General features: G+C 57.5%; 1 protein-coding gene across 1 annotated transcript; it reads right to left on the bottom strand.

The window, feature by feature from the left end:
- Positions 1-4,582, bottom strand: LOC134432708 (uncharacterized). Its single transcript, XM_063181599.1, has 5 exons — positions 4,176-4,582; positions 3,459-3,760; positions 2,954-3,080; positions 1,526-2,500; positions 1-1,115 (listed from the first exon to the last, which is right to left on the bottom strand). The coding sequence occupies exons 1-5, from the start codon at positions 4,188-4,190 to the stop codon at positions 885-887; spliced, it is 1,650 nt and encodes a 549-aa protein (XP_063037669.1). The 5' UTR covers positions 4,191-4,582; the 3' UTR covers positions 1-884.
- Positions 4,583-26,522: the final 21,940 nt, after the last annotated feature.

The following is a 26,522-nucleotide window of genomic DNA, read 5'->3' as shown; positions in this document are numbered from 1 at the left end:
TCCAAGAAGATAAAGTTTTTTATTCTGCATGTTCTCCAGTTTATATACTCTTAACAAAGCTTGATATTAATTGGTGCAAAGCAATTAGTGTCAATATAAGTGGCAAAAGTTTTACAGAAATTTATTAAGGCACGTATACACATGTACTTAGGCACATAGTGTAGCTAACAAAAATTTCCATCTATCTTTTCCAAACCGTTTCCATGCTGACGGCCTTGTCATCTCCCTTGCTATGGATACATTTAGTAACCATCAATTATTACTTCTTCTCTTAACTCAGCTTTGCTAGCAGGCCAGCTGTCAAAGCCCCTCCATAATCAAATTGCTGGTGATTCATAACAATGCGGAAAAGCCAATACAGGAATGCAGAAGCCAGTTAGTGTCATTTATAACCCATCTCTGCTGCAGGCACAGTGAAAAGCTGGAAGATCTTGATGGGACTCATTCACCCCTGTCCCTGAGTGTCCCCAGAATGTCCCTGAGTGTCCCCAGTGACATTACCCTGGGAATTCCCATCAGGATTTGGGTCAATTTCAGTGAAAATTCCCAGAAAATTCCCTATATTTGTTTCAAATCCTACATGGCAAGGCAGAAAAAAGGACAGCCATGTCCCTGATGATGTCACTGCCCTGATGATGTCACATTGGGGACATCACTGTCCCTGCAGCAGATTTGGGATGTCCTCAGCAGCTCTTTGGCACAGCTCAGCTACCGCGCAGGCGATGGAGCCATTGGTGTCACCACACCTGAAGATGGTGTGGACGTCCCCAAGTGCCCCCACCAAGTGGTCCCTGGCCAGGAGGCGGCTGGCCACCCACAGCCACTCAGCCCTGGTCACCTTGGCTGCCAAAGCAGTGCGGAAATGGCGGCACGGGAGAACACTGTTATGCTTGATGGCCCCTCTGGTCAGCTGGGTCCAGCTGTCCTCCAACGTGGACACCGACCTGTGCCACTCGCTGGCCACCATTGTCACCTGGTCCCTTCTCACCCCAGGTGGTCAACGCGGTGTTCTCGTAGGCGGCCGGGGCCGGGCACAGAGAGGTGGAAGCGTCAGCAAGATCGGAGTTGAGACAGATGGAGTCATCAATGTTGTGCTTCAGCAGGGCCACGTTCAGCTGGCGAAGAGACAGGGGAGGTGTCAGGGACGTGGTGGCACTTGTGGCCTCCTGGAGTGGCCCCTGTGTCCTCCCGGGTTCCCCTTTGTCCCCTCTGTCCCTTTGTCGGCGTCTTGTCCCCTCTGCCACTCCCTGCGCCCACTGCTGTCCCCTATGCCACCCCTCACTGTCCCGTCTGCCGCTCCCCACCAGCCCCCGTGTCCCCTCCTCTCCACTGTCCCCCCCATCCCCCACTGCCGCCCCCCCATTTCCCCTCCACTCCTCTGTCACCTCCCCCTTCCCGCCACTCCCTCCTGTCCCCTTTGAGATCCCCTGTCCCCTCCTGCCACCCCCCGTGTCCCCTCCATCCCCTATTGCCCCTTCCCCTGCCCCGTGTCCCCCTCTCTACCCCCACAAACCCCTCATCGCACCTCTTGGGGCTCCGTGCTCACTGGGGACATCTCAGGGATGCTCTGAGGATGCTCCGGGGGTTGAAGGAGCCTTGGGATGCCTTCAGTGGCTCTTCGGCACTGCTCGGCCACCTCACTGACACTGGGGCTGGCACGACCACCATTGGACAAGAACTTGGTGATGTTGTTAATTGCCCCCACCAGGTGACCCTTGGCCAGGTGGGCATTGGCCTCCCACAGCCACTCGGCTTTGCCCACCTTGGCCACCAAGTCCTCAGGGACATTGGGGGGCTCGTCGTTCATGCTCTCCAGGGCATCCGCAATGTCCCCAACCCTGCGCTGCAGCTCGCGGGGCAACGCGGTGGCTTCCTTAGATACGGTCACCAAGCGCTCCAGCAGCTCCAGGGCCGCCTCCACCCGCTGTCTCATCATGGTGGCCCTTGTTGCCTCTCTGGCAGCCACCCTGGCCTCTCTCTTCACCCGGGTTTTCCGCCTGGCCCTCTCATCCTTGCCCAGCGCCACCATGCGTTCCCGAGCTGCCCCATAACGGGCAGCCCGTGCCTGCTGCTCCCTGGCCCGGGCGGTGGCCTCCTCAGTGGCCGCCTCAGCGGCCAATTCCCTGCAGATGCTGAGGAGCTCGGGGGCTGCCCTGGCCACCTCGGCGCTGTTCTCCAATTGCCCATTCAGCGACCCCAGCCAGTGCCAGGCCTCCGCTACCACATGGCGCCAGTTGGTCCATGGGGTGTGCTGGTAGGCAGCCAGAGCCATGCTCAGGGAGGCGGGAGGGGCTTTATCGTTGGAGGTGACATTGCGGCGCCACCATGGGTCTTGAATGGACTTCATGGTGGCCCCCAGCTTCATGCAGAAGTCCACCAGCTTCGAGTACAGGTACTCTAGGAACTTGAGCCGCTTTGTGTCCCGCCTGGGCAGGATGTCCGCCTGCTTGCCCAGGATGGCCACCATGGTGACCTGCGGCAGCAGCAGGGCCGGGGACAGCTGGGGAGGGGACAGGGGAGGTGTCAGGAACCTGGTGGCACTTACGGCTCCCTGTGGTGACCCCTGCCACTGAGGGATCCCCTTTGTCCCCTCGATCCCTTTGTCAGCCTCTTGTTCCCTCTGCCACCCCCTGCCCCTCCCCTCGTAACCTCTCCCAGCCCCTGCCCTCCTGCTGTCCACTCTGCCACCCCCCTGCTCCCACTGCTGTCCCCTCTGCCACCACCACCACCCCAGTGTCCCCTCCCTGCCGTGTCCCCCCCATTCCCCACTGCACCCTCCTCCCTCATGTCCCTTCCCCTCTCTATCACCTCCCCCCTTCCAGCCACTCCCTCCTGTCCCCCATGCAACCTCCTGTCCCCTCCTGCCACCCCCGTGTTTCCTCCATCCCCAGTAATGGCCTCCTCCCCCTCAGTGTCCCCTCTGTCCCCCTGTCCCCACCCCCACCCATCGCACCTCTTGGGGCTCCCCGCTCACTGGGGACACCTGGGGGTTGCTCTGGGAACGCTCCGGCGATCGGAGGGGCCTTGGGATGTCCTCAACGGCTCTTAGGCACCAGTCAGCCTCATCATAGGCAAGGGAGCTGTCGGGACAAATGGTGAAAGAGAACTCAATGATGTTGTCAACCGCTCTCTCCAGGAAATCCTTGACTAGGTGGCCACTAGCCCCCCACAGCTGCTCGGCCACGGCCACCTTGGCCACCAAGACATTGCGCACTTTGCGGGATGACTTATTTTTACCCCCAAAAGTGGTCTTGGTGTCCCTGAGCAGGCGCTGCAGCTCGTGGGGGAACACGGTGGCTTCATCACACGCGGCCACCAAGCGCTCCAGCAGCCCCAGGGCCGCCTCCACCCGCTGTCTCACCATGGTGGCCCTTGTTGCCTCGCTGGCAGCCACCTCAGTGGCCGTCTCCCTGCAGGCTTTGCAGAGCTTGGTGGCCTTCCTGGCCAGCTGGACCCACCTGTACAGAAGTCGAGACATGAACAGTTCCTCCAGTTCCATTGTCATACGCCTGTGCCAGGTCCATGGGTTGCTCTTGTAGATGCTCAGGAAGGCGACAAGGTTATCACCATCGAAGGCGGCAGTGCGGTGCCCCCAGGTGGCATCAATGTATGCCAGGTGCTTCTGAAGCTCACTGGTGGAGCTCGACTTCCACTCTCTCTCTAATCTGCGCAACAGCGTCTCCTTCTCTAGGTAGAACAGGGTGTGCAGCCCCGTGATGGACGGCATGGTGACCCGTGGCTGCAGCAGGGCCTGGAACCGCTGGGCAGGGGACAGGGGAGGCGTCACGGACCTGGTGGCACTTGCGGCCTCCTACGGTAGCCCCTGTGCCCTCCCAGGGTCCCCTTTGTCCTCTCCCTGGAGGGCTCTGCTGTCCCCTCTGTCCCTCTGTCACCCCCTCGTCCCCTCTTGGTCCCCCCTTTGCCACCCCCACCGTTCCCCACTGTCCCCTTTCACCATCCCCTGTTGTACCCCCCTTCCACCCCTCTGTCACCTCCCCCCTTCCTGCCACTCCCGCCTGTCCCCTTTGCGCCCCCCTGTCCCCTCCCGCCACCGCCCGTGTCCTCCCCATGCCCCACTGTTCCTTCTGCCCCATCGCCCCCGCTACCGGCCGGGTCCCCGCCCCACCCCGTCCCCGCTATCCCCTCCGTGTCACCTCTCCCCTTTCCTGTCGCACCTCTTGGAGCTCCATCGTCACTGGGGACACCTTGGGGACACTCGGGTGGCGAACGAGTCCCGGGACAGGCGCCGGTCCAGGCACAGAACCGGCCCCGCTGGCGGTGGCTGTGGTAATGGCGGATCAATCGCGCGGGGAGCGCCAAGAGGGCGGGGCGGGGCCAGGCGAGGTCACGGCCCGCCCTTTCCGGTACCGCTCCAATGCATGGGTGGCTGCTTCAGCTCGATCCCAGGGGGTTTAGGCTCCATCCCCAGGGGATTTAGGCTCCATCTCGCCATTTCCAGACGGACTCCGCCGTTACCGGCCGCATTTAGGAGCCCACAGAGTTGCCGTCACTCAAATTGGCGTCCTGATTCTCTCGCGAGACCTGTGGCGAGAAGCGCCAAAAGCCGCGCGGACCAATCAGAAGCTGTGCCTGGCAGTAGTCAGAAGTCCCCCCCAGGCGGCGGCCCGGGGCGGCCGCTGTCGTCAGAGCCGCGCTGCATTGTGGGCATTGTGGTCCCGGTGGGGCCCAGCGGAGGCGGAGCGGGGCTGAGGCCGCGGGGGCCGGGCGGGAATTTGGGGGCGCCGAGGGAGCCCCGGACCCCCCCCCCCGGCAGCGCGGGATGGGCGACAGCGACCGCGGTCAGCACCGGGAGCGGGGGGGGGGGGGGGGCGGTGAGGAGGGGGTTGGGAGGATTATGAGGGGAATGGGGAGGGCTGAGGAGATGTGAGGGGATCTGGGGGGTCCTGAGGGAGTTTGGTGGGGTTGTGAGGGGAAGTGAGGGGATTTGGGGGGTCCTGAGGGGATTTGAGCAGGGTCCGCAGGGAGAATCCGGGGTCGTGAGGGCATTTGGGGGTTTCTGAGAGGGACTGGGGGGTTCCTGAGGGGATGTGAGAGGTTCTGAGGGGATTTGGGGGGTCTTGAGGGGGTTTGTGGGGTCCTGAGGGAGATTTGGGGGTCCTGAGGGGATTTGGGGCGATATGAGGGGGGATTGTGAGCTCCTGAGGGAAAACCGGGGGTCCTGAGGGGATCTGGGGGATTCTGAGGCGGACTGGGGGGTCCTGAGGGAGAATTTGGGTTCCTGAGGAGAAACTGGGAGTCCTGAGGGGATCTGGGGGGTCCTGAGGGGATCTGGAGGTCCTGAGTGGATGTGAGGGGTCGTGAGGGGATTTGGGAGGCATCTGAGGGGATTTGGGGGGTTTTGGAGGGTTCTGTGGGGAAATGGGGGGTCTTGAGTGGCTGTGAGGGGTCATGGGGAGATGTGGGGGATCCTGAGGGGTTTTGGGGGTCACTGAGGGAGAACCGGGGTTCCCGAAGGAGTTTAGGGGGGTTGTGTGGGGGTTTGGGGGTGCTGAGGGGATATGAGGGGATTTGGGGGGTCCTGAGGGAGAACTGGGGTTCCCGAGGGGCTTTGGAGTGGATTTGGGGGCCTTCTGAGGGAGAATTGAGGGCCCTGGAGGGGTTTGTGGAGATTTTGGGGGGTCGCTATGGAGAATTGGGGTTGTGAAAGGATTTGAGGGGGATTTTGGGTGGTCCTGAGGGGATCTGGAGGGGGCCCTGCAGGAATCTGGGGGGGGATTTTAAGGGGTCCTGAGGAGATTTTGGGGGGTCCCGACTGGGTTTTGGGCATCCCGAGTAAATCTGGGCGGTCCTACAGTGATTTGAGCCTCCCTGACTGGATTTGGTTCAATTTTGTGGGGATTTGGGGTCATTATATGGTCCCTGACTGGAGTTTCGATTTTTTTTTTGGGTGGGGGGCAATCTTGGGGTATTTTTGGAGTATTTCGTGGTCCTTGACCGGAGTTTGGGGGGATTTGGGTTTTTTTTGGGGGTAATTTCGGGGTAATTTCACCCCCATTGCTTGCCGGCCCCTTCCCGCCCAAACTCAGCCCACGCACCCTCCGCTCTCCATTGGCCGCCGCTCCCGGGGCCCCGCCCCCTTTCCACGCCCCCACTCCTTGCCGGCCCCTTCCCGCCCACTCCCAGGCCACGCCCCCTCCGCTCTCCATTGGCCGGTGCTCCCGGAGCCGCGCCCCTTTTCCCACGCTCCCATTCATAATCGTATCTAACCCTCTCGCTCACCCGCTCCCCATTGGCCACCCCGCGCGGCCCCGCCCTGCTGTGGGCGCGGCTACAAGACCGATCGGCGTTTATTGAAAGGCTCCGCTCAGCGGCGGCCCCGGGGGGTGGAGCAAGCCCGGCCCCACCGCGGGGGGCTCAGGGGGTCCGGGGGGGCTCAGGGGGGTGGAGCCAGCCCGACCCCGGCGCGGCCCAACGCGGGCCGGGGGCTCGGGGGGGCCGAGGTGGGAGGGCCTGGGGGCCTTTCGGGGAGCTTCATCCAATGGGGGGGGGGCCCAGGGGGTGCCGAGGTAGGGGGCGGGATCTGGTGAGTGTGGGGGGGTCCCATGGATTGGGGGGTCCTGGTGAGTGTGGGAGGGTCCCATGGATTGCGGGGTCCTGGTGAGTGGGGGGCGGTGAGGGGGGAGGTCCCATGGATGGAGGAGGGGCGGTGAGTGGGGAGTCTTGGCGCACTGGGGGGGGGGGGTTCATGGACTGGGGGGGCTCCCAGCGCTTTGCGGGTGTCGGTGAAGGGGGGGAGGCAGTGAATGGGGGGGGTCCCGGTAAACTGGGAGAGGTCCCTGGTGATAACGGGAGGGGTCACAGGATTGAGCCCCAAGGGACCCCCCCGGTGCTGGGGACCGGGACCCCCCTGTGACCCCCAGCGCTCGGAGACCCCCCGGTCCCGCTCTGGGCCCCCCCCAGTCCCGGTGCTGTTCCCGGGGAGTCAAAGGGGAGGGGGCGGAACCCCCGTGATGGGTGGGTGGGCACAAATGGGGGGTCCGGGCCCGGTGCTCGGGGAGGGGTCGGTACACGAGGGTGGGTCCGGTCCCAGTCCCGGTGCACAGGGGTGCCGGTGCCCGGGGGGTCCCGGTGCCCGGGCAGGTCCCGGGGTTCGAGGGGGGGTCCAGTCCCGGTGCTCGGTGAGGGGGGGTCAATGTACGGGGGGTGTCCTGGTGCTCCTGCACGAGGGGGGGTCCCGGTGCTCTGTGATTCGGGAGGGTCTCGGGTGGTCTGGTGCCCGAGGCTGGCAAGGTTTGAGGGGGGGTCTGCTGGTCTCGGTGATTCGGGGTGGGGGTCTCCGGTTGTCCCAGTGCACGCAGGGGTTGTCCCGGTGCTTGGTGATATTCGGGAGGGGGTCTCTGGTGGTCCCGGTGCACGATGAGGGGGTCAATGCTCGAGAGGGGGGTCCCGTTGCTTGGTGATTTGGGGGGTCTCCGGTGGTCCTGGTGCTCAAGGGGGATCAATGCTCAAGGGCGGGTGGGAAGGGGGATGCGGTTTTTGGGGGTTTCCCAGTGCACTATGAGGGGAGGGTGCAGGTGCTCAAGGGGGTGTCAGGAGCACTGAAGGGGGTACAGGTGCGGTTTTTGGGGGATCGCAGTGCCCCCCCAGGGTGGGATCAGTGCTCAGAGGTGGGGACTGCCCAGGGACACTCCCAGACTCCCAAGTCCCAGCCGAGTCTGCTGCAAGGCACTGAGGGGGCTCACTCATTGAGACCTCTGCCCCAAGCTTGTCAAGAATGCCCTCAGAATGTCCCCAAGTCTCTGCAGTGGTGACACCGTAATGATGCCTTCATGGTGACAGGGGCATTCCTGCAGCAGCCTCGGGATTTCCTCCACGGCGCATTGGCACCGCTCACCCACCGTGCAGCCAGGGCCATCGTGGCCAGGAAGGGGACACAAGGAGAAGGGGTGCATGTCCCCAAGTGTCCACAGCAGGTGATGCGTGGCCAGGTGGCCGCTGGCATCCCACAGCCACTTGGCCTTGGCCACCACAGCCAGCAAGACTGCACAGAAATCAGGGGATGGCTCCTCTGTCCCCTTCATGGTGGCCTTGATGTGCTCAGCCTGATGCCGCAACTCCTGGAGGAACGCAGTGGCTTCTTCAAATGCGGGCGCCAAGGCCCTGGGGATATCGGGGGATGGCTCCTCTGTCCCCTCCAGGGCTAACTCGATGTCCCCGAGTTGGCGCTGCAGCTCCCGGGGGTACACTATGGCTCTGTCACATGTGGCCACCAAGTGCTCCAGCAGCCCCAGGGCCACCTCTGCCTGCTGTCCCCTCATGGTGACCTCCTCTGCCCAGGCATTGCGCAGCCTGCTGGCCTCCTCAGCCAGCCGGGACCAGATCTCCATGAAGGTGTCCACCGGCTCCTGCCAGGCCTTGGCTGCAGCTCTCACATCGGCCCAGGTGGTCCCGGGGTGGCCTCAAGGCTGGCCAGGGCCTGGCCCAGGGAGGGAACACGGCAGTGCCTCAGGGTGAGGACATCAAAGTCATCCAGGGAGAACGTGTAGGGGTCCGGAGAGGTGACCCTGCGGTGACACCAGAGGGTGACATCACTATGGGCCAGAAAGATGAAACTCTGGCCCACAGTGTCCTGGAGGTGATTGATGAAGGTCCTCAGGGACACGCGCAGGAAGGACCTTGGGGACACGGTCAGCAGCTGCCTGCCCCTGTATGGCCCAGTCACGGTGCCACCAGCTCGCCCAGGGTGGCCACTACGGCCACCAGAGCCTCCAGCAGCTGAGGAGGGGACAGGGGAGGCGTCAGGGACCTCGTAGCACTTGTGGCCTCCTGCAGTGGTGCCTGTGCCCTCCTGGGGTCCCCTATGTCCCCTCCCTGTAGGGCTGCGCTGTCCCCTCTGTCCCTTTTCCAGGCCCTCATCCCCTCTGCCACCCCCTGCCACCCTCCCACTGTCTCCTCTCTCTGCGAGTCTCAGTCCCGTCCACCCCTCTGTCACCTCACCACTTCCTGCCACACCCTCTTGTCCCCTCTGCCACCCCCATGTTCCCCCACGCCAGGATTGTCACACCCTGAGGGGCTCCGTGGCCACTGGGGAAATTCCGGGGACGCTCTGGGGACACTGAGGTAGTCCAGGTGACAAACACACCCAGGTGACAGTTTTGGACCCACAGGAATGGGGCACAGCCAGATGGAGGAAGCAGGAAGAGGTGACGTCACTGTCCCCTCTACCCCCCCCCCCCCACCTGTGGGGCCTGGGCAAGGCTCCCGAATGGGACCCCGATGTCCCTTGAGTGTCTCCACATGGCCCTGGTGTTGCCCCACTGTCCCCGACAAGGCTCAAGTGTCCCCCTGATGTCCAGCTGGGGACACCAGGGACTCACCGGGGCCCTGTTGGGGACTCTGGTGACACCCCCATGTACTTCCCTTCAGGATACCCCCATGCCCTTCCCTTGGGGACATCCCCATGTCCTTCCCTTGGGGACACCGGAGCCACCCTGACATCCCCTGTCCCGTTTTGGGTCACCACGATGTCCCCGATGTCCACACAGTGTTCCCAACAGGAGGGGGACACTGGGGCCCTGCCCTGGTTCCAGAGTGGGGGGAGGGAGGGCAGTGTCATCACCTCTTCCTGTTTCCTCCATCTGGCTGCGTCCCGTTCCTGCATGTCCCCAACCTTTACCCGGGCATGTTTGTCACCCGGAGAGTCCCAGGAGTGTCCCCAAGGCATCCCCGGAGTGTCTCTGGAGTGTCCCCAGCTGCCATGGAGACCCTCGAAGCCCGTCGAGGTGCGACAATCCCAGAGTGGGGGGGGGGGGAACAGAGGGGACACGCCAGTGACAGAGAGGACATGGGGAGGGTGGGGTGAAAGGAGGCAGTGGGGGACAGAGGGGACACAGGGGTGGCAGGGGTGACAGGAGGTCCCAAAAGGGACAGGAGGGCATAGGAGGAAGGGGGGAGGTGACACAGAGGTGAAGGGGGGAGACAAGAGTAGGTGGCAGGGGGGAGCAGAGGGGTCGGGGGAGTGAAAAAGGGACAGAGAGCACAGCAGAGCCCTCCAGGGAGGGAAGAAAGGGGACCCCAGGAGGTCACATGGGCCAGCTTGGGCGGCCGTAAGTGCCACCAGGTCACTGACACCTCCCCTGTCCCCTCCCCAGCTGTCCCCGGCCCTGCTGCAGCCACAGGACAGCGCTGTGGCCATCCTGGGTGAGCTGCTGGCCGCCCTGCCCAGAGAGAACGAGATGCTGCTTGGGTCTGCAGTGAGCCTGCACCGGGACCTGGAGGAATTCACCAGGGAACTCCGTGCCACCCTGTACCGCACTGATGACACCTGGCGGCTCTGGAATGCCACCAACGATGATAATAACCCTCTCACCTCCCTGAGCCAGGACCTGGCTGCCTATGAGAGCACCTCAGGGACCCCCCAGAGGCGTGTGATATGGCCGTACATAAGCTGGTTCATGGCCCTGGATATTCTCAAGGACAGGTGGGCCAAGCTGGCCAGGAAAGCCACCAAGCTCCACAACAGCTGCAGGGAGGTGGCCACTGAGGCAGCCTCTGAGGAGGCCACGGGCACCACCTGGGCCAGGGAGCTGCAAGACGAGGCTGCCTGTTATGGGGCAGCTCAGGAAAACATGGTGGAGCTGGATCAGGCCCGGGGCAGGTAGGAGGGGGCCGAGGTGGTGGCTGGGCATGAAGGCCAGGTGAGGAGAGAGGCCATGGTGGCTGCCAGCGAGGCAACAAGGGCCAACATGGTGAGACAGCGGGTGGAGGCGTCCCTGGGGCATCTGGAGCGCTTGGTGGCCGCATGTGACGAAGACACGTCGTTCCCCCGGGAGCTTCAATGGCGGCTCAGGGAGACAGAGGCTGCACTGGAGGGGACAAATGAGACATCTCCTGATGTCCCTGAGGCCTTGGTGGCCCAGGTTGCCGTTGCAGAGCAGCTGTGGGCGGCCAACGCCTGCCTGGCCAAGGATCACCTGCTGAAGGCACTTGATGACATCTTCAAGTTCTATATCAATGATGATCCCACCAGCCCCAGTGTCTTTGGGGTGGCTGAGCAGTGCCAAAGAGCCACCAAGGACATCCCAAGGCACCTTCGACCCCCGGAGCGTTGCCAGAGCATGCCCAAGGTGTCCCCAGTGAGTGTAGAGCTCCAAAAGGTGCGACAGGGGGGTGGGGAGGGGGCATTTGGGGATGGAGAGGACACAGGGGCTGGCGGGGGGGCAGCGGGGACAAGACGCTGACAAAGGGGCAAAAGGGACCCGTCAGGGACAGGGGCCACCCCAGGAGGCCACTAGTGCCACCAGGTCCCTGATATCTCCCCTGTCCCCTCCTCAGGTGTCCCCTCCTCAGCTGCAGGTGCTGGTGGCCATGGTGAACGCCCTGGACGAGATGGTGGCCACCTTGATGGGGCCACACTGGGCCAAGTTCCCAGGCTCCCTGTATGAGGACCTGAATAACTTCACCCGGAGCCTCCGTTCGACCCTGAACAAAGGTGATGTCCGCTCGCTGGGCCACCATGGTGTCCCCTCCCTGGGCCAGGCCCTGGCCACCCTCTGGGCCACCCCCAGGACCACCCAGGCCAATGTGAGAGCCGCAGCCAGTGTCTGGCGGGAGTTGGTGGCCAAGCTCGTGGACAACTGGGACTGGCTGGCCAGGGAGGCCAACAAGCTCTGTGAGCAGCTGGTCACAGCCCAGCAGCTGATGGTGTCCCTAGACAAGGAGGAGGTGACCTTGGAAGTGGCCACTCATGGTGCCCCGGTGGTGGCAGCCAGCATTGAGGCCATGGGAGAGGCTGTGGTGGCCACCAGGAGGGGACATTGGGCAGATTTGGCCCTGGAGCCGCAGAAGCTCTTGGTGGCTGTTTGTCACAGCGCCACCTTGTTCAACTGGAACATGGAGTGGCAGCTCAGGGACATCGAGGCCATCCTGAAGGGGAGAAACCGGCGTCCCCTGATGTCCTTAAGGCCTTGATGGCCAAAGTGGCCAAGTTTGAGCAGCTGTGGGAGGCCAGCACCCGCCTTGCCAAGGATCACCTCCTGGAGGCACTTGGGGTCATTGACAAAATCCTCTTGAGTCCCTGTGGTGACCATGGTGGCCCCAGTAGCGCCGGCAGCTGTGCAATGGCTGAGCGGTGCCAAAAAGCCATTGAGGATATCCCCAGGCTGCTGCAGGAAGTTTCACATAGGGGCAGTGACATCATTAGGGACATCGTTCCTGTCATCTCTGCCCTACCCGTGATGTATTTGAGACAGATTTGTGGAATTTTCTGGGAGTTTTCAATGATATTGTCCCAAATCCTGATGGGAATTCCTGCGGTGACATCACTGGGGATCTCAGCAGCACGCTGGGACAGTCTGGGGACACTCAGGGACATTCAGAGACACTCAGGGAGAGGGGACATGGCTGAATGAGTCCCCTCAAGAGCTTCCAGCTTTCCACTGTGCCTGCAGCTCAGCCGGGTCTTAAATGACAATTTAATAATTGTCTTTTGCACAATATTATTGATCACCCGCAATTTGATATGTTGTTTGATACTGATATTGATTATTGGGGATTCCTTGTAGCTGCTGGTTGGTGCAATATAATCTATCAGTTCATGTGTGCAGCATACCACTATAAATTAATTAATTAATTAATATCCTCTATATAAATCAGACTGGGCTGATCAAACTCTGTCTCAGACATATTTCTGACCCCACTGAGAGACGAGTGGTTAATAACTCCATCCCAACGTTCCTTGAGGGGAGCACAGCCAGGGAGCTGCTTGAAGGCACTATCACTGAGATATTTCCCTTTAAAAACCCTGGGTGGGATGGAAATACACCTGAGCAGATGGCAAAATTCAAATGATATCAAAGCCTCGTGGAATGTGGGTTAAAACATGGGTTCTCTAAAGCTGTAAATTGGTCAAAGCTTTACCAAGTGAGGCAAAATTATGATGAATCACCCTCTGATTTTTTAAACAGGTGAAGAGAAACTGCCATCAAATATACTGATCTAGATCCTGAGTCAGCTGAGGGTAAAGCACATCTGGTTTTGTTTTGTGTGGGTCAGGCTTCAAATGATATAAGAAAAGATAAAGGGAGTTCATGACATGGATAAACTGCTGGAGGTTGCCTGGAAGGTGTTTTGAGACAGGGGCCCAACTGAAAGAGTTAATCCCAACCTAACAAGAAGGCATCTCGGGAAAAGTCACCCAAGAAAACTTCCCCTATGGAGAAGGCTCAGAGTGCATCCTGTAAGAAATGGGAGCATTGGAAAAAGGACTGTCCAGTGCTTAAAGAAAAATCATCAGTCCCTCTCGTAGCAGCAGTTCCCAGCGGTGAATAATGAGCATTGACTCCATGATTGCAGCAGGCTGATCAATCCCTTTGTTGTACCATCCTTTACTACTAAGAAAAACCCATGGCCCTTGCCAGACAGTCCCAACACACACGTGGATCCAATTGGCCAATCAAGCCAAGCAACCATTGCCAGTGGCCTGTTGTTCTGGTTTGAAAGTAAAACCAGTGAGAGATTCCAAGTCAGAAATACCATTTATTAGGAAAAGGAAAAAACCTCAAAATACATGAAATACAAAAGAAAAAGATACATAAATGTGTAATGTACATAATAATGTATATAAAAGATATATGGATGTATAGATATATATAAAATACAGAGTGAAACCTTACTATCAGATCCCACTTAAAATTAGGTCTCCTTGTGGTGCACAAGGGGTTTCCCCTTCCTTCTGCATTACCCACCAAGTGTAACCAGGTCCTTGAGCAAAAATCCTGTTGCCACACGTCGGGCGACAAAAAAATGCTTTAGTTTGAAAGCAAAACTGGAGACTTAGATTCAGGAATGCAATTTATTAGGAAAAGGGAAAAAAAAACCCCAAAAGACATGCAATAGTACAAAATAAAACCACTGACAGAGTCAGAATACAACCTGACACCCTGCTACTTAGTGTGGTGGTAGCAGTCCAGATGAAACGGTCTTGTTGAAGTGGTGATCCCATAGAAAAATCTGGTAGTGTTTGTCCCCTGGAAAGCAGTGGGTAAGGGCTGCCTGTTTTGTCCCAAAGCCCAGATGACATCCAGGTAGGGATGCTGAGCACCTCCCCCCTGGGTGAATCATCTCCCAATGGGCTGATATGGTTCTGAGTCATGATTGGTCCTTGATTGCCCATCCAACAGAAATGGCTCCTGGAGGGAGTTATCTCTGAGTCATGGGGCAAGGCATTGATGGGCCCATTAACAGGAGATAAGGAAAAAACAATGCTCTGTGGCACTGGTTTTGTATATTTTCTTAAGCCTTTTGATGTTTACATTCTTGTAACAAACTTTCTCACCCACTTTATGTAACTACCTTATTGTTTTTCATTCTTTTATGCAGGAGGAGTGCTGCCGCCTCTACCGGGGCTATGGGTGTGGTGTCCCAGGTCGAGCAGGGCTCGGTGGCAGCAGCCCTGCCACGCAGACCAAGACACATGCTGACACCAATGTGGTGGACGGTGAAAAGGTGTTTATTAACTGCCAACAGGGGTAATTTATAACAGGGGGTAACAGCAGGGCAATGGTGAAGGGAGAGGGGTTAGGCCTAATGTCGCGAGATGTCCTAGATAATGTGATATCTTGACCCCAAATTTCCCCCCCCTCTTCATGACCTATTAAAAACGTAGAAAACGCTAAGGTTAAAACTGCCTAGTGGGACAGTAACAAACTTGTAACTGTAACAAAACAAACAACTGTAGCAAACTTGTAACAAACTTTTGACTGTAGCTATTTAACAAATGAAAAGTTAAACAATGTAATGCATACAAAAAACTAACTATCTCTAACTGGTTTTCTATGAAAAAACAACACGAACTTATTTAAAATACAGGGCGATCAGCCGTGGGGCTGAGTGAACCATGACTTTCGGCATTCTTGCAGGACTTTCTCAGCTTATCTGTTGACATCACAGCACCAAATTGTCCTCCCAGAATCTGCAATCTGTTTGACTTTAAAACCAGGGTGTTTTGGAGAGTGCATGTCCGGACTCATTTTCTCCCCAAAACACCCTTTGGACCCCTTGGTGCAGGAAAAGTTCTGGGTTGACTGGTAGTCCATCCAAGTAGAGTCAGAACTTGGCCAGAGTTTCAACTCCACCTGACGGATACCACTTAGAGCAAGCGCTGAGCTGTTTCTGTCTTTCCCCCAGTTCTTCTTTGCGCCGGCCTCTCACTGGGTTTTTTCACAACCCCGATGTAGTCGGCCATCAGGCTGCCTGATGACTCGGGACTGCCTTCTGGGAGTGGGGTATGCGGGCCATGGGTGTGTCTGAGGGTCCAGTTCTGCAAAAGAAGCTTTTCAGATTTCATTAGTTCTTGCCCTGAAGGTCTGGTTTTATTGATTTGAGCGGGCACCATTTAATTTCGCTATCTTTCTTTACAGTGCATACCCGTGCCCCGTGAATATCAGCCTCCAACCTGCTTCCCACTTTCCTAACTCATTTTTGATTATTACTTGTGGGCCTGCCTCTAACGCCCGGATGGCCCAGTGCCTCTGGGCAGGACTTTTGATTTCCTCTCCCCTTGGGAACTGAATTAAAGCTAGTAGGTTGGTTGCTAGAATACGTGCTTGATCTCTTGGTGGGATGGAATTGGTGACACCTTCTGCCTTTGCTAGCACCTCCAGTTTATTTTTTAGGGTTTGGATGGCCCGTTCGACTATGGCCTATCCAGTGCTTTTATAGGGGATACCATGGTCTAACGTTATATACCATGGTCTAACGTTATATCTCATTTTGATGTGAATGCTTGTATTGATTTTGAGGTGAAACTCGGACCATTATCTGTTTTAATTTGCTTAGGGATGCCTAGCCATGCCATGGCTGTTAACCAGTGATGGACTGTTGCTCTGGAATCAGCTCTTTCGTATTGCGTGGCCACGATTATCCCACTATAAGTGTCTACTGTTACCGCGAACCACGCTTCGGGTCTCAGCAGCTGGCATAACGTAAAATCTGTCTGCCATATATCAGCGGCCTTGGTGCCGCTAGGATTGACACCGCTGGACCATAGTTGTGACCTCTGACAGTAGGGGCATGAGGCGACGACGTGCCTTGCATCAGGCACGGAGATCCCGCATTTTCTTGCAACCACTCTGGCTCCGACATGCAGGGATTCATGCAGCCAGCGGGCTTCTCTCAGGGTCCACAGCCCTCTCGCAGCGGCGTCTGCTTTGTCGTTACCAACTTGAAAGAATCCTTTGAACGGACTGTGGCTGTTGACATGGATGATGGACACGGTGCCCTTTCACGAGTAAAGCGCTTCTTCCAGCATTGCTGCCACGGCGGACAGTGCCACATGGGGTCCGGCCATGGCTAGACAGAGTCGGGCCACGAATAATGAGTCTGTTACAATATTGAGGTGTTTGTCCAGGAACAGTCCGCATGCCAGTGCCACGGCAGCTGCCTCATATTGTTGTACTGACAGTGCAAGATCTGTTGTTTTAATGCAACGCCACCACTCTCCTGTCTGCCACACTACCGCTGCAGTGGAAATTAGTGAAGATGTGTCGGTGAAAACTGTGGGTCCCTCGCGTGGCCAGTCAATTACCTTGGGTGGTAGGTCGATGTCGATGACCGCCAGCATCTGTGTCCACAGGGGTTTTGCCACATATCAAATCTCTCCCCCAAATCCAGCGAGGGCCATGGCCAAGTGTTCTGATATCATTGGCGACCGTGCAGGAGGCAGTTTGCGGAAGGGTAGGTACACTCTGGTGGTTTCAGCGGCCAGGTGTCTCAGAGTGAGCTTCCTGCCTTTCATGATGAGTTTGCCAAGGCATTCAACTCCTGGGGAGAAGGCGCGCGATGGTTTTCCCAGGACCACCCATTGTATTGGTTGGGCTTTATCTGGGGGTCCCTGGGAAACGCTAGCTTTGCTGGAGGGGCCCACTCGGCACACGCTCTTATTATCTTCCTCCACTCCGTGAGAGGGGTTTGTTCCTTGACCCAAAGAGGAGGACTGTGGTGGCTAGCCTTATGTGTCCTCACTCCCTCCTCCTCTGTCTCAGAAGAGCCAGAATAAGAATCGGGATCAGCAGCGGACCGCTTAGGAAACCACTCATCCCAGTCCGAGTCCGAGTCCAAGTCAGTCCCGGAACTCGACTGACTGGTGACTTCCAGGTTCCCGGACCTTCCTTCTGCCTTCCTGGGCAGCTCTCTCCCTCTAAGCTCACCCCACCTCCTGCTGTAACGCAATCTCCGACACACACTCCGAGCAACGTCAGCTTTCCCTCCGTGCTCCTTCCCTCTGTAGTACCCACGCATGCCTGCGTTAACTTGCAACCCTCCACTATCTCCACCGATCACAGCCGCATTGTCCCCTTTGAGGGGCTTGCCGCTCCACGGCACGCTCCACTGGGAGGGTGGAGGCCCCTCCCAGTCTCCCCTGGAGCCCGAATCAATGATGACCCCGCTCCCCGCTCCCAGCTTAATGGCCGGGCTCCACGCTCTTAGACTAAGGGCCCCGCACAGCAGTTCTGAATCAACGGCCGCCACTTGAGCTTCCTCCAGCAGCCCGTCCCAAAATGATCTTTTTTCTCTACTCGGGGGCATTCCCACGGCTGCAAATCACCACCCTCTGTGGACTCACAAACACCCACATCCAGCCTGGGCCCCCTCCCGCAAGCAGTCCCTGGCGGCCCCCCACTCTCTCCACTCCTGCCCAAGAGCTCGCATAACCCTGCCCCATAATTCAAAATTGACCTTGATAAGAGTCTCCATTCTCTCCCTCACTGGTCCCTCGGTGCGAGTCCTCCTCTTTCGCCACCCTGGTGTGAGCCTTTCTCCTTTGCCAATCATGACGCGACCCTTCCTCTTCTTTCGGCTGCGCTGTGAGCCCTCCTCCTTCGCCGATTTTCCAATGCAAGACTTCCTCTTCCACCACCCTGACATGAGCCTTCCTCCTTCGTCGCTCCTCTGGCACAAGACTTCCTCTTCCACCAGCCCTAGCGTGAGCCTTCCTCTTTCACTGATCTTCCAATGGGAGACTTTCCCACTTTCGTTGGTCTTCTGGGAGTGTCCTCCCTGTCGGAGACAGTCCTGCTGCTCCGGTTGCTGTTCCCTCGCCCAGGAGGTTCCCGCTTCTGGGTTCGATCCCGGGTTCTCGGCACCACTTGTTGCTGCCGCTACAGGGGCTATGGGTGTGGTGTCCAGGGTCGAGCATGGCTTGGTGGCAGCACCCCTGCTGCCTGTCCTGGTGTTTTGCATATGAAGCAAATGACATGTTGCAGTTGTTCTGGTGACACCTGTTGCTTCCTCCGTTCTGGAGATACAGCTGCCACCGTCTCTGGGTCTGTCAGCCTTGACCAAGCCTCCCGTGCAGCAAACAGTTCCGCCTTCCTAGCACAGGCTTCCATCATCTCTGCCAGTGTAGGTGGGGGCTTGAGAGGCAGTCCCAGGAGCACCCTGCTGCACACTTCATTGGCATTCCTCTGTGCCCTCACTTTCACTATCTCCTGTTGTATTCATATTGTTGTATAATTATATTTCCTGAGTCTCATACCTTCTGGGTGTTTTTCTCATGGCAGATCTTCACAGCAGTGGTGTTGTTGCTTCTCGGTCAGGGCTCCTCTCCCAGGCTCTCCCTGACCACCCCGCCCCCTTTTATCTCAGCTACCTCCATGGGCTACAGCTGCTGCCCAATCAAGGACATCACAGCTGCAGCCCATTTACAATAACCAGAATCAGGGCAGGGTCACTAATACAATAGAGAGATCTTTAACTGCCATACATATATTTACAATACATAAGTTAACTCAGGCCCCCACATTTCCCCCTTTACTTTTACCAATTTTACAATTACCATAGACATTTTTGTCCCAGCTCTCAGGCTGCCACAGCTCGCAGCTGTCTAGTCCCAGCTCTCAGGCTGCCACAGCTCATACATAGAATATATACATATCCTCCTTTTTTTTTTCTTTTTTTTTCTTCTTTTTTTTTTTTTTTTTTTTCTTTTTTCTTTTTTTCTCTTTTTTTCTTTTTTCTCTTTTACTTCTAGCAACCCTACAACTACAATACACATATCTGTCCCAACTCTCAGGCTGCCATACACATATCTGTCCCAGCTCTCAGGCTGCCACACACACATATCTGTCCCAGCTCTCAGGCTGCCACAGCTCGCAGCTGTCTTTACCTCTATAGTCCCAGCTCTCAGGCTGCCACAGCTCGCAGCTGTCCTTACTTCTATAGTCCCAGCTCTCAGGGTCCCAGCTCTCAGGCTGCCATACACATATCTGTCCCAGCTCTCAGGCTGCCACACACATATCTGTCCCAGCTCTCAGGCTGCCACAGCTCGCAGCTGTCCGGGGGATTCCACACCTTTTTTCCTTGGCTGCATGTTCTTAATCACGTCGGGGTCACCAGATGTTGTATTCACATTGCTGTACAATTATATTTCCTGAGTCCCATACCTTCTCTCGATGGTCTTCTCACGGCAGATCTTCACAGCAGTGGTGTTGTTGCTTCTCGGTCAGGGCTCCTCTCCCAGGCTCTCCCTGACCACCCCGCCCCCTTTTATCTCAGCTACCTCCATGGGCTACAGCTGCTGCCCAATCAAGGACATCACAGCTGCAGCCCATTTACAATAACCAGAATCAGGGCAGGGTCACTAATACAATAGAGAGATCTTTAACTGCCATACATATATTTACAATACATAAGTTAACTCAGGCCCCCACATTTCCCCCTTTACTTTTACCAATTTTACAATTACCATAGACATTTTGTCCCAGCTCCCAGGCTGCCACAGCTCGCAGCTGTTTTTACTTCTATAGTCCCAGCTCTCAGGCTGCCACAGCTCTCAGCTGTCTAGTCCCAGCTCTCTGGCTGCCACAGCTCTCGGCTGTCCTATCTTCTATAGTCCCAGCTCTCAGGCTGCCACACACATATCTGTCCCAGCTCTCAGGCTGCCACAGCTCTCAGCTGTCTTTACTTCTATAGTCCCAGCTCTCAGGCTGCCACAGCTCTCAGCTGTCTAGTCCCAGCTCTCAGGCTGCCACAGCTCTCAGCTGTCTTTTCTTCTAGAGTCCCAGCTCTCAGGCTGCCACAGCTCTCAGCTGTCCTATCTTCTGTCCCAGCTCTCTGGCTGCCACAGCTCTCGGCTGTCCTATCTTCTGTCCCAGCTCTCTGGCTGCCACAGCTCTCGGCTGTCCTATCTTCTATCCCCCTTTTCTTTTAGCAACTTTACAATTACAATATACATATCTGTCCCAGCTCTCAGGCTGCCACAGCTCGCAGCTGTCTTTACTTCTATAGTCCCAGCTCTCAGGCTGCCATACACATATCTGTCCCAGCTCTCAGGCTGCCACAGCTCGCAGCTGTCTTTACTTCTATAGTCCCAGCTCTCAGCTGTCCAGGGGATTCCATACCTTCTTTCGATGTTTGTCCGCAGATCTTTATCACGTCGGGGTCACCAGATGTTGTATTCATATTGTTGCATAATTATATTTCCTGAGTCTCATACCTTCTGGGTGTTTTTCTCATGGCAGATCTTCACAGCAGTGGTGTTGTTGCTTCTCGGTCAGGGCTCCTCTCCCAGGCTCTCCCTGACCACCCCGCCCCCTTTTATCTCAGCTACCTCCATGGGCTACAGCTGCTGCCCAATCAAGGACATCACAGCTGCAGCCCATTTACAATAACCAGAATCAGGGCAGGGTCACTAATACAATAGAGAGATCTTTAACTGCCATACATATATTTACAATACATAAGTTAACTCAGGCCCCCACAATCTCCATCTGTGTCCTGGGGTCCCGTACTTGTCTCTCAACCTGTGCACAGAGCCAGGCAACAAATTGCTAGAAACTTTCTGAGGGAGACTGTTTAATGTTGAGGAAACTACCACTAGCTTCAGCAGTTGGTAGCTGGTGAAAAGCCTTATCTGCAGCATCTGAAATCTTATCTAGAATGAATTTTCACAACACCCAAGCTTGGTCCTCAGGCTTAGCCCACTCCCCCTCGCTGCACAAATGTTCATAAGTAATGTTATTATTTTCTAAATCTTTGGCACCTTGAGGGGTTTGTTTAAGTTCTTCCACAAGATCTCTGAGAGATCTCTTCCAGGAGCTTTCCCAGAGATCGAACTCTGACGGGGTAAGCAGGCACCGGAATAGATCTATGATGTCAGAAGGAACCAGTTCAAGGGATGTTAATGTAGCCTTCATCATGTTTCTAAAAATTTCACTATTTCTCCCCAATTCCAATTGACTTACATAGCTCCCACTTTGAATGACATAAGAAGGGTTGGTATGTTACAAGGCTTGCAAGGGTCTTTCAGGGTGAAGAGAGAGACGAGAATCTTGACCTCATGTTCAGAAGGTTTGATTTATTATTTTATGATATATATTACATTAAGACTATACTAAAAGGAATAGAGAGAGAAGTTCTCAGAAATGCTAGCTAAGCTAAGAATAGAAAAGGAATGAATAACAAAGTTCTGTGTCCAGGCAGACGGCAAGAACAGCTCTGCCGTGAGTGGTCAGTAAATCCAAACATTCACCCAAGACCAATCACGGATGCACCTGTTGCATTTCACAGCAGCACGTAACTATTGTTTACATTTTGTTTCTGTGGCCACAGCTTCTCAGAAAGGGGAAAAATCCTAAGGAAAGGATTTTTATGAAAAGATGTTGGTGACACTGGTAAGTTCTAGGACCAGTCCTACCACCCGTGTACTGAGTAGGGGCTACCAAGGGGATGACTTCTTCCTCCCTGTTTTGGACCCAGGATTCCTCCCTTCAGGCCCACCCCCATGGGACCCGGTGGGGGGACCACCACCTGCCCCAGCCCCCGTGCCTTGGGAAGCATGCGGGGAAACAGCCTTCACCCCACCCCCATGGAGAGTGGGAGGGGATACACCCCTTACCTCTGCCCCTCCCACCCCGGTGGCTTGGTGAGTGGGAGGAGAGACATCCCTTCCCCCTGCCCCACCCCTGTGAGAACCGTGCAGGGCCCCACTCCCCAGCCCTCAGCCCCACCCCCCAGCCTTCGGCCCCACTGTCTTGGGACCCAGGTAAGGCAGCGTGGGCTACAGGCAAGGGGGCGGGGCAACCATGGGAACCAGGGGTGAGGTTACAGGATGATGTAATGGGGGTGGGGACTCAAAGGGAGGGGGAGGAGCGTCGCAAGGGAAGGAAGGGGTTGTGAGACCAGAAGGGGTTGGGGGAGGGGATAGGTGGGTGAAAGGGGTTGTGAGGAGAAGAAGGGCAGGTGGGGGGCTGAAACACGTGGCTGCCGCCTGTTTGGGCTCCAGCCATGTGGTCAGCCGTATCACAACTGCCAGGGCCGGGGTACTGGGAGAGAGGCAGAAGGCCAGGATAGCAACGGCAGTGCCCGGTACCCTGGAATTGCTGGGAAGCCTTGCTCAGTTCAGGGGCAGAGGGTTCTTGGGGAGGGGTATCGGAAACCGCAGGAGGGGTGATTTGCTCTGGCTGCCCTTTCAAATCCCTCTTGAGGAATTCTTCCCGAATTATCAGGAACACAGGGAAACATGTGGACACTGTCCCATCTCCCTGTTGAGCCTTTGCTGTTAACAAGGCCCCAATTTGGTCTTAGGCAGAGTCAGAGTTAACATTTATGTTGCCGCCGCTCGGGACGTGGTGTCCCGGGTTGAGGGCGACACAGTGGCAGCACCCTGCCACAGGATGAAGCACACGCTGACACCGATGTGCTGGGTGGTGAAATGGCCTTTATTAACAATTGAGCAGGGTAATTTATAGCAGGGGGTAACGGCAGGGCAACGGTGAAGGGAGAGGGGTTGGGCGTAATATCGCAAGATGCCCAAGATAACACTATATCTTGACCTCAAATTTGCCCCCCCTTTCATGACCTGTTAGAAACATAGAAAAACTTATGATTGTTGATATTTAACAAATGAAAGTTAAACAATGAAACGCAAACGAAAAGCTAACTATCTCTAACTGGTTTTCTAAAAAAGAAAACAACACGAATTTATTCACAATACAGGGCTTCTTGCTGACTAAAACGTGACAAAGTAGACAGAGGAAGGTGGAAGTCCAAAAGTTAATGTAATCCACAGATGGAAATACCAGCTACTTCGTGGCCGTCGCGGGAGATGAGACGTTGGGCGCCACCTGCGATATTCCATGGGTCTCTAGGCTTAATGCAATCCAGAGCCGGCTTGCTCAATACTCAAGTCCACACGAAATGGCATGAATGAGACAAAAGACGAGGAGCACTCTTCCCCACGTGGGAGCAAGTATCCTGTTTGTTGGCTCGTGTCAGGATACACCTGGAGATGGAGACCACCCAGGCAGGAAAGAGGCTGAACCTCACCTGTGGTAGGGTTTTATGCCCCAGGTGATGGGGGCGGAGAAAGGGGACCGCAGCCAATGGGATAACACTGGGGAGGGGCAAGGGGAGGGACCACCTGTGGGGCAGACCACCAGGGATACAGAGACCAGGAGGGTGAGGGAGGAACCACGTGAGGGGGAATACACCATCCATGTGACCCAATAACATTTTTTTCCAACACCCAGTGCAACCAAGTAAATAACTATCTAGTGCAATACAACAGAAGGGCTCTTGGTGACACAAGGAGCTGGTGGCAACTGAGTATCCACAAGTGTCCCCAGTGATACCTCATGACACATGACAGTAGTGACATCACTGTCCCCGCAGCAGCCTCGGGATATCCTTGATGGCTTTTCGGCACCGCTTGGCCACTGCGCGGCTGCAGGGGCCACCCGGGCCACCGGGGCCACCTGGGCCAGCGTAGGGACTCAACAGGAGGTTGTGGATATCCCACAGCGTCGGCAGCAGGTGATGCGAGGCCAGGCGAGCGCTGGCATCCCACAGCCGCTCAAACTCAGCCACGTCAGTCACCAAGGCCTCAAGGATATTGGGGGACATCTGCTTTGTCTTCAGGGTGTCCTCAATCTCTTCAAACTGGCATTGCATAACCCAGATGAACTCGATGGCTTTGTCACACGCATCCACCAAACGCTTCAGCGTCCCCACAGCCACCACTGCCCAGTGTCCCCTCCAGGTGGCCGCCCTCGCCCGGCTGGTGGCCACCACGGCCTCATCCATGGCCTCGCTGGTAGCTTCCTCTTCCTCAGTGACGGCTGCTGCCACCTGAGCATTGTGCATGGCCCCTGCCGAGGCCCCCTCGAGCCTGTCCAGGGTCACCGGCAGCCACCAGGGTGTGGCTACCAGGTTGTCCCCAGATCTCTCCCTGAAGGTGTTTAACCACAGGTCCTTGGCCCAGGAGGGGTTCGCATCCCAGCAGATGTTGCACATCTCATTGGCCTCCTTCTGCAGCCAGTCCCATCTCACCCTGAGCATGGCCAAAACCTCCTGCCAGGCCTTGGCCGCGGTGCTCACATCAGCCCAGGAGGTCCCAGGTGTGGCCCCAAGGGCGGCCAGGGCCCGGCCCAGGGATGGGACACCACGGTGGCCCAGGGAGGTGACATCCCCGTGGTCCAGGGTCTCACAGAGGCTCTGGGTGAATCTCCTCAGCACGGCATGCAGGAACTTTGGGGACACACGCTGCCGCACGTCCCTGTGTGACCCGGTCACGGCAGCCACCACCGTGCCCAGGGTGGCCACCACGGTGACTGGCCGATCCAGCAGCTGGAGAGAGGGCACCTGGGCAGGGGACAGGGGAGGTATCAGGGACCTGGTGGCATTTATGGCTTCCTCCGGTGGCCCCTGTGGCCTCCCGGGGTCCCCTTTGCTCCTCCCTGGAGGGCTCTGCTGTCCCCTCTGTCCTTCTGCCACCCCCCCCCTCCCCATCCCCTCTGCCATCCCCACCGTCCCCCCCCTCCATCCCCCACTGCCCCCTTTCACCACCCCGTGTTGTACCCCCCTTCCACCCCTCTGTCACCTCCCCCCTTCCTGCCACTCTCGCCTGCCCCCTTTGCCCCACCCTGTCCCCTCCCGCCACGTCCAGTGTCCCCCCCATCCCCCCCTGTTCCTTCTTCCCCATTATCTCCGCTACTGGCCGGGTCCCCTCCCCATCCCGTCCCTGCTGTCCTCTCCGTGTCCCCTCTCCCCTTTCCTGTCGCACCTCTTGGAGCTCCATCGTCACTGGGGACCCGGCCGGGACACCTCGGGGACGCTCGGGTGGGGAACGAGTCCCGGGACAGGCACCGGTCCAGGCACAGAACCGAACCCGCTGACGACGCGAGACGAAATGGCGGAGCCGCCTCACGAGGCGCGCCTAAAGCGGCGGGGCGGGGCCGAGGCTCGGGGGGAGGGGGCGGTGCGGGAATTTGCGGGCGCCGAGGGAGCCTCGGGCCACCCCCGGCAGCGCGGGATGGGCGACAGCGACCGCGGTCAGCACCGGGAGCGGGGGGGGAGGGACGGTGAGGAGGTGGTGGGGGGATTCAGGGGATTGGGGAGGGCTGAGGAGATGTGAGGGGATTTTGGGGGTCCTGAGGGGGTTTGGAGGGTGCGGAGGGTGAAACCGAGGGCGTGAGGGGATTTGGGGGATTCTGAGAGGGACTGGGGGGGTCCTGAGGGGATGTGAGGCGTTCCGACGGGATTTGGGGGATCTTGAGTGGGTTTGTGGGGTCCTGAGGGAGAGCCGGGGGTCCTGAGGGGTTTTTGGGGGATCTGAGAGGGCCTGGGGTGTCATGAGAGAGAATTTGGACTCCTGAGGAGAAATTGGGGGTCCTGAGGATATCTGGGGGATCCTGAGGGGGTTTGGGAGGCCCTGAAGGGGTCTCGGGGGTTGTGAGCAGGTTTAGGGATCTTGAGGGGATGTGAGGAGTCATGAGGGAGGATTTGGGCAATCCTGAGGGGTTTTGGAGGGGTTTTGGAGCGTTCTGAGAAAGTTTGAGGGATCCTGAGGGGGTGCTGGGGATCGTGAGGGGATTGGGGGAGGAACTGAGGTGTTTGGGAATCCTGAGGTGATCGGGGGAGGGGGGTTGTGGGGGCTCATGAGGGGATTTAGGAATTGCTGAGGGGATGTGGAGGCTTCTGAGGGGGTTTGGCAGGGGTCGTGAAGGGTTTTGGTGAGTCCTGAGGGAGAACTGATGGTCCTGAGGGGATGTGAGGGGTCATGAGGGGATTTGGGGAATCCTGAGGGGATTTGGGGGGTTTTGGAGAGTTCTGAGGGGAAATCGGGGGTCCTGAGTGGGTACACGGGGGGGGGGCCGGTCCCAGTCCCGGTGCACAGGGGTGCTGGTGCCCGGGGGGTCCCGGTGCCCGGGCAGGTCCTGGCGTTCGAGAGGGGGTCCAGTCCCAGTCCCGGTGCTCGGTGAGTGGGGGGTCAATGTACGGGGGGTGTCCCGGTGCTCGTGCATGAGGGGGGGTCCCGGTGCTCTGTGATTCGGGAGGGTCTCGGATGGTCTGGTGCCCGAGGCTGGCAAGGTTTGCGGGGGGGTCTGCTGGTCTCGGTGATTCGGGGTGGGGGTCTCCGGTTGTCCCAGTGCACGCAGGGGTTGTCCCGGTGCTTGGTGATATTCAGGAGGGGGTCTCTGGTGGTCCCGGTGCACGATGAGGGGGTCAATGCTCGAGAGGGGGGTCCCGTTGCTTGGTGATTTGGGGGGTCTCCGGTGGTCCTG

The sequence above is a fragment of the Melospiza melodia genome (genome assembly GCF_035770615.1).
Source record: "Melospiza melodia melodia isolate bMelMel2 chromosome 7 unlocalized genomic scaffold, bMelMel2.pri SUPER_7_unloc_1, whole genome shotgun sequence".
NCBI lineage: Eukaryota > Metazoa > Chordata > Aves > Passeriformes > Passerellidae > Melospiza > Melospiza melodia.
The sequence above is the reverse complement of the archived record's forward strand: the minus strand, read 5'-3'. Positions and strand labels throughout refer to the sequence as shown.

What these genes read in the sequence shown, in the direction of transcription:
- LOC134432708 (XM_063181599.1), bottom strand. An exon ending in ATGTCTCGACTTCTGTACAG is followed by an intron (nt 3,081 to 3,458) that starts GTGGGTCCAGCT and finishes TTGTCCCGACAG; the next exon opens with CTCCCTTGCCTATGATGAGG. An exon ending in TGAGCGGGGAGCCCCAAGAG is followed by an intron (nt 2,501 to 2,953) that starts GTGCGATGGGTG and finishes TCCCCTCCCCAG; the next exon opens with CTGTCCCCGGCCCTGCTGCT.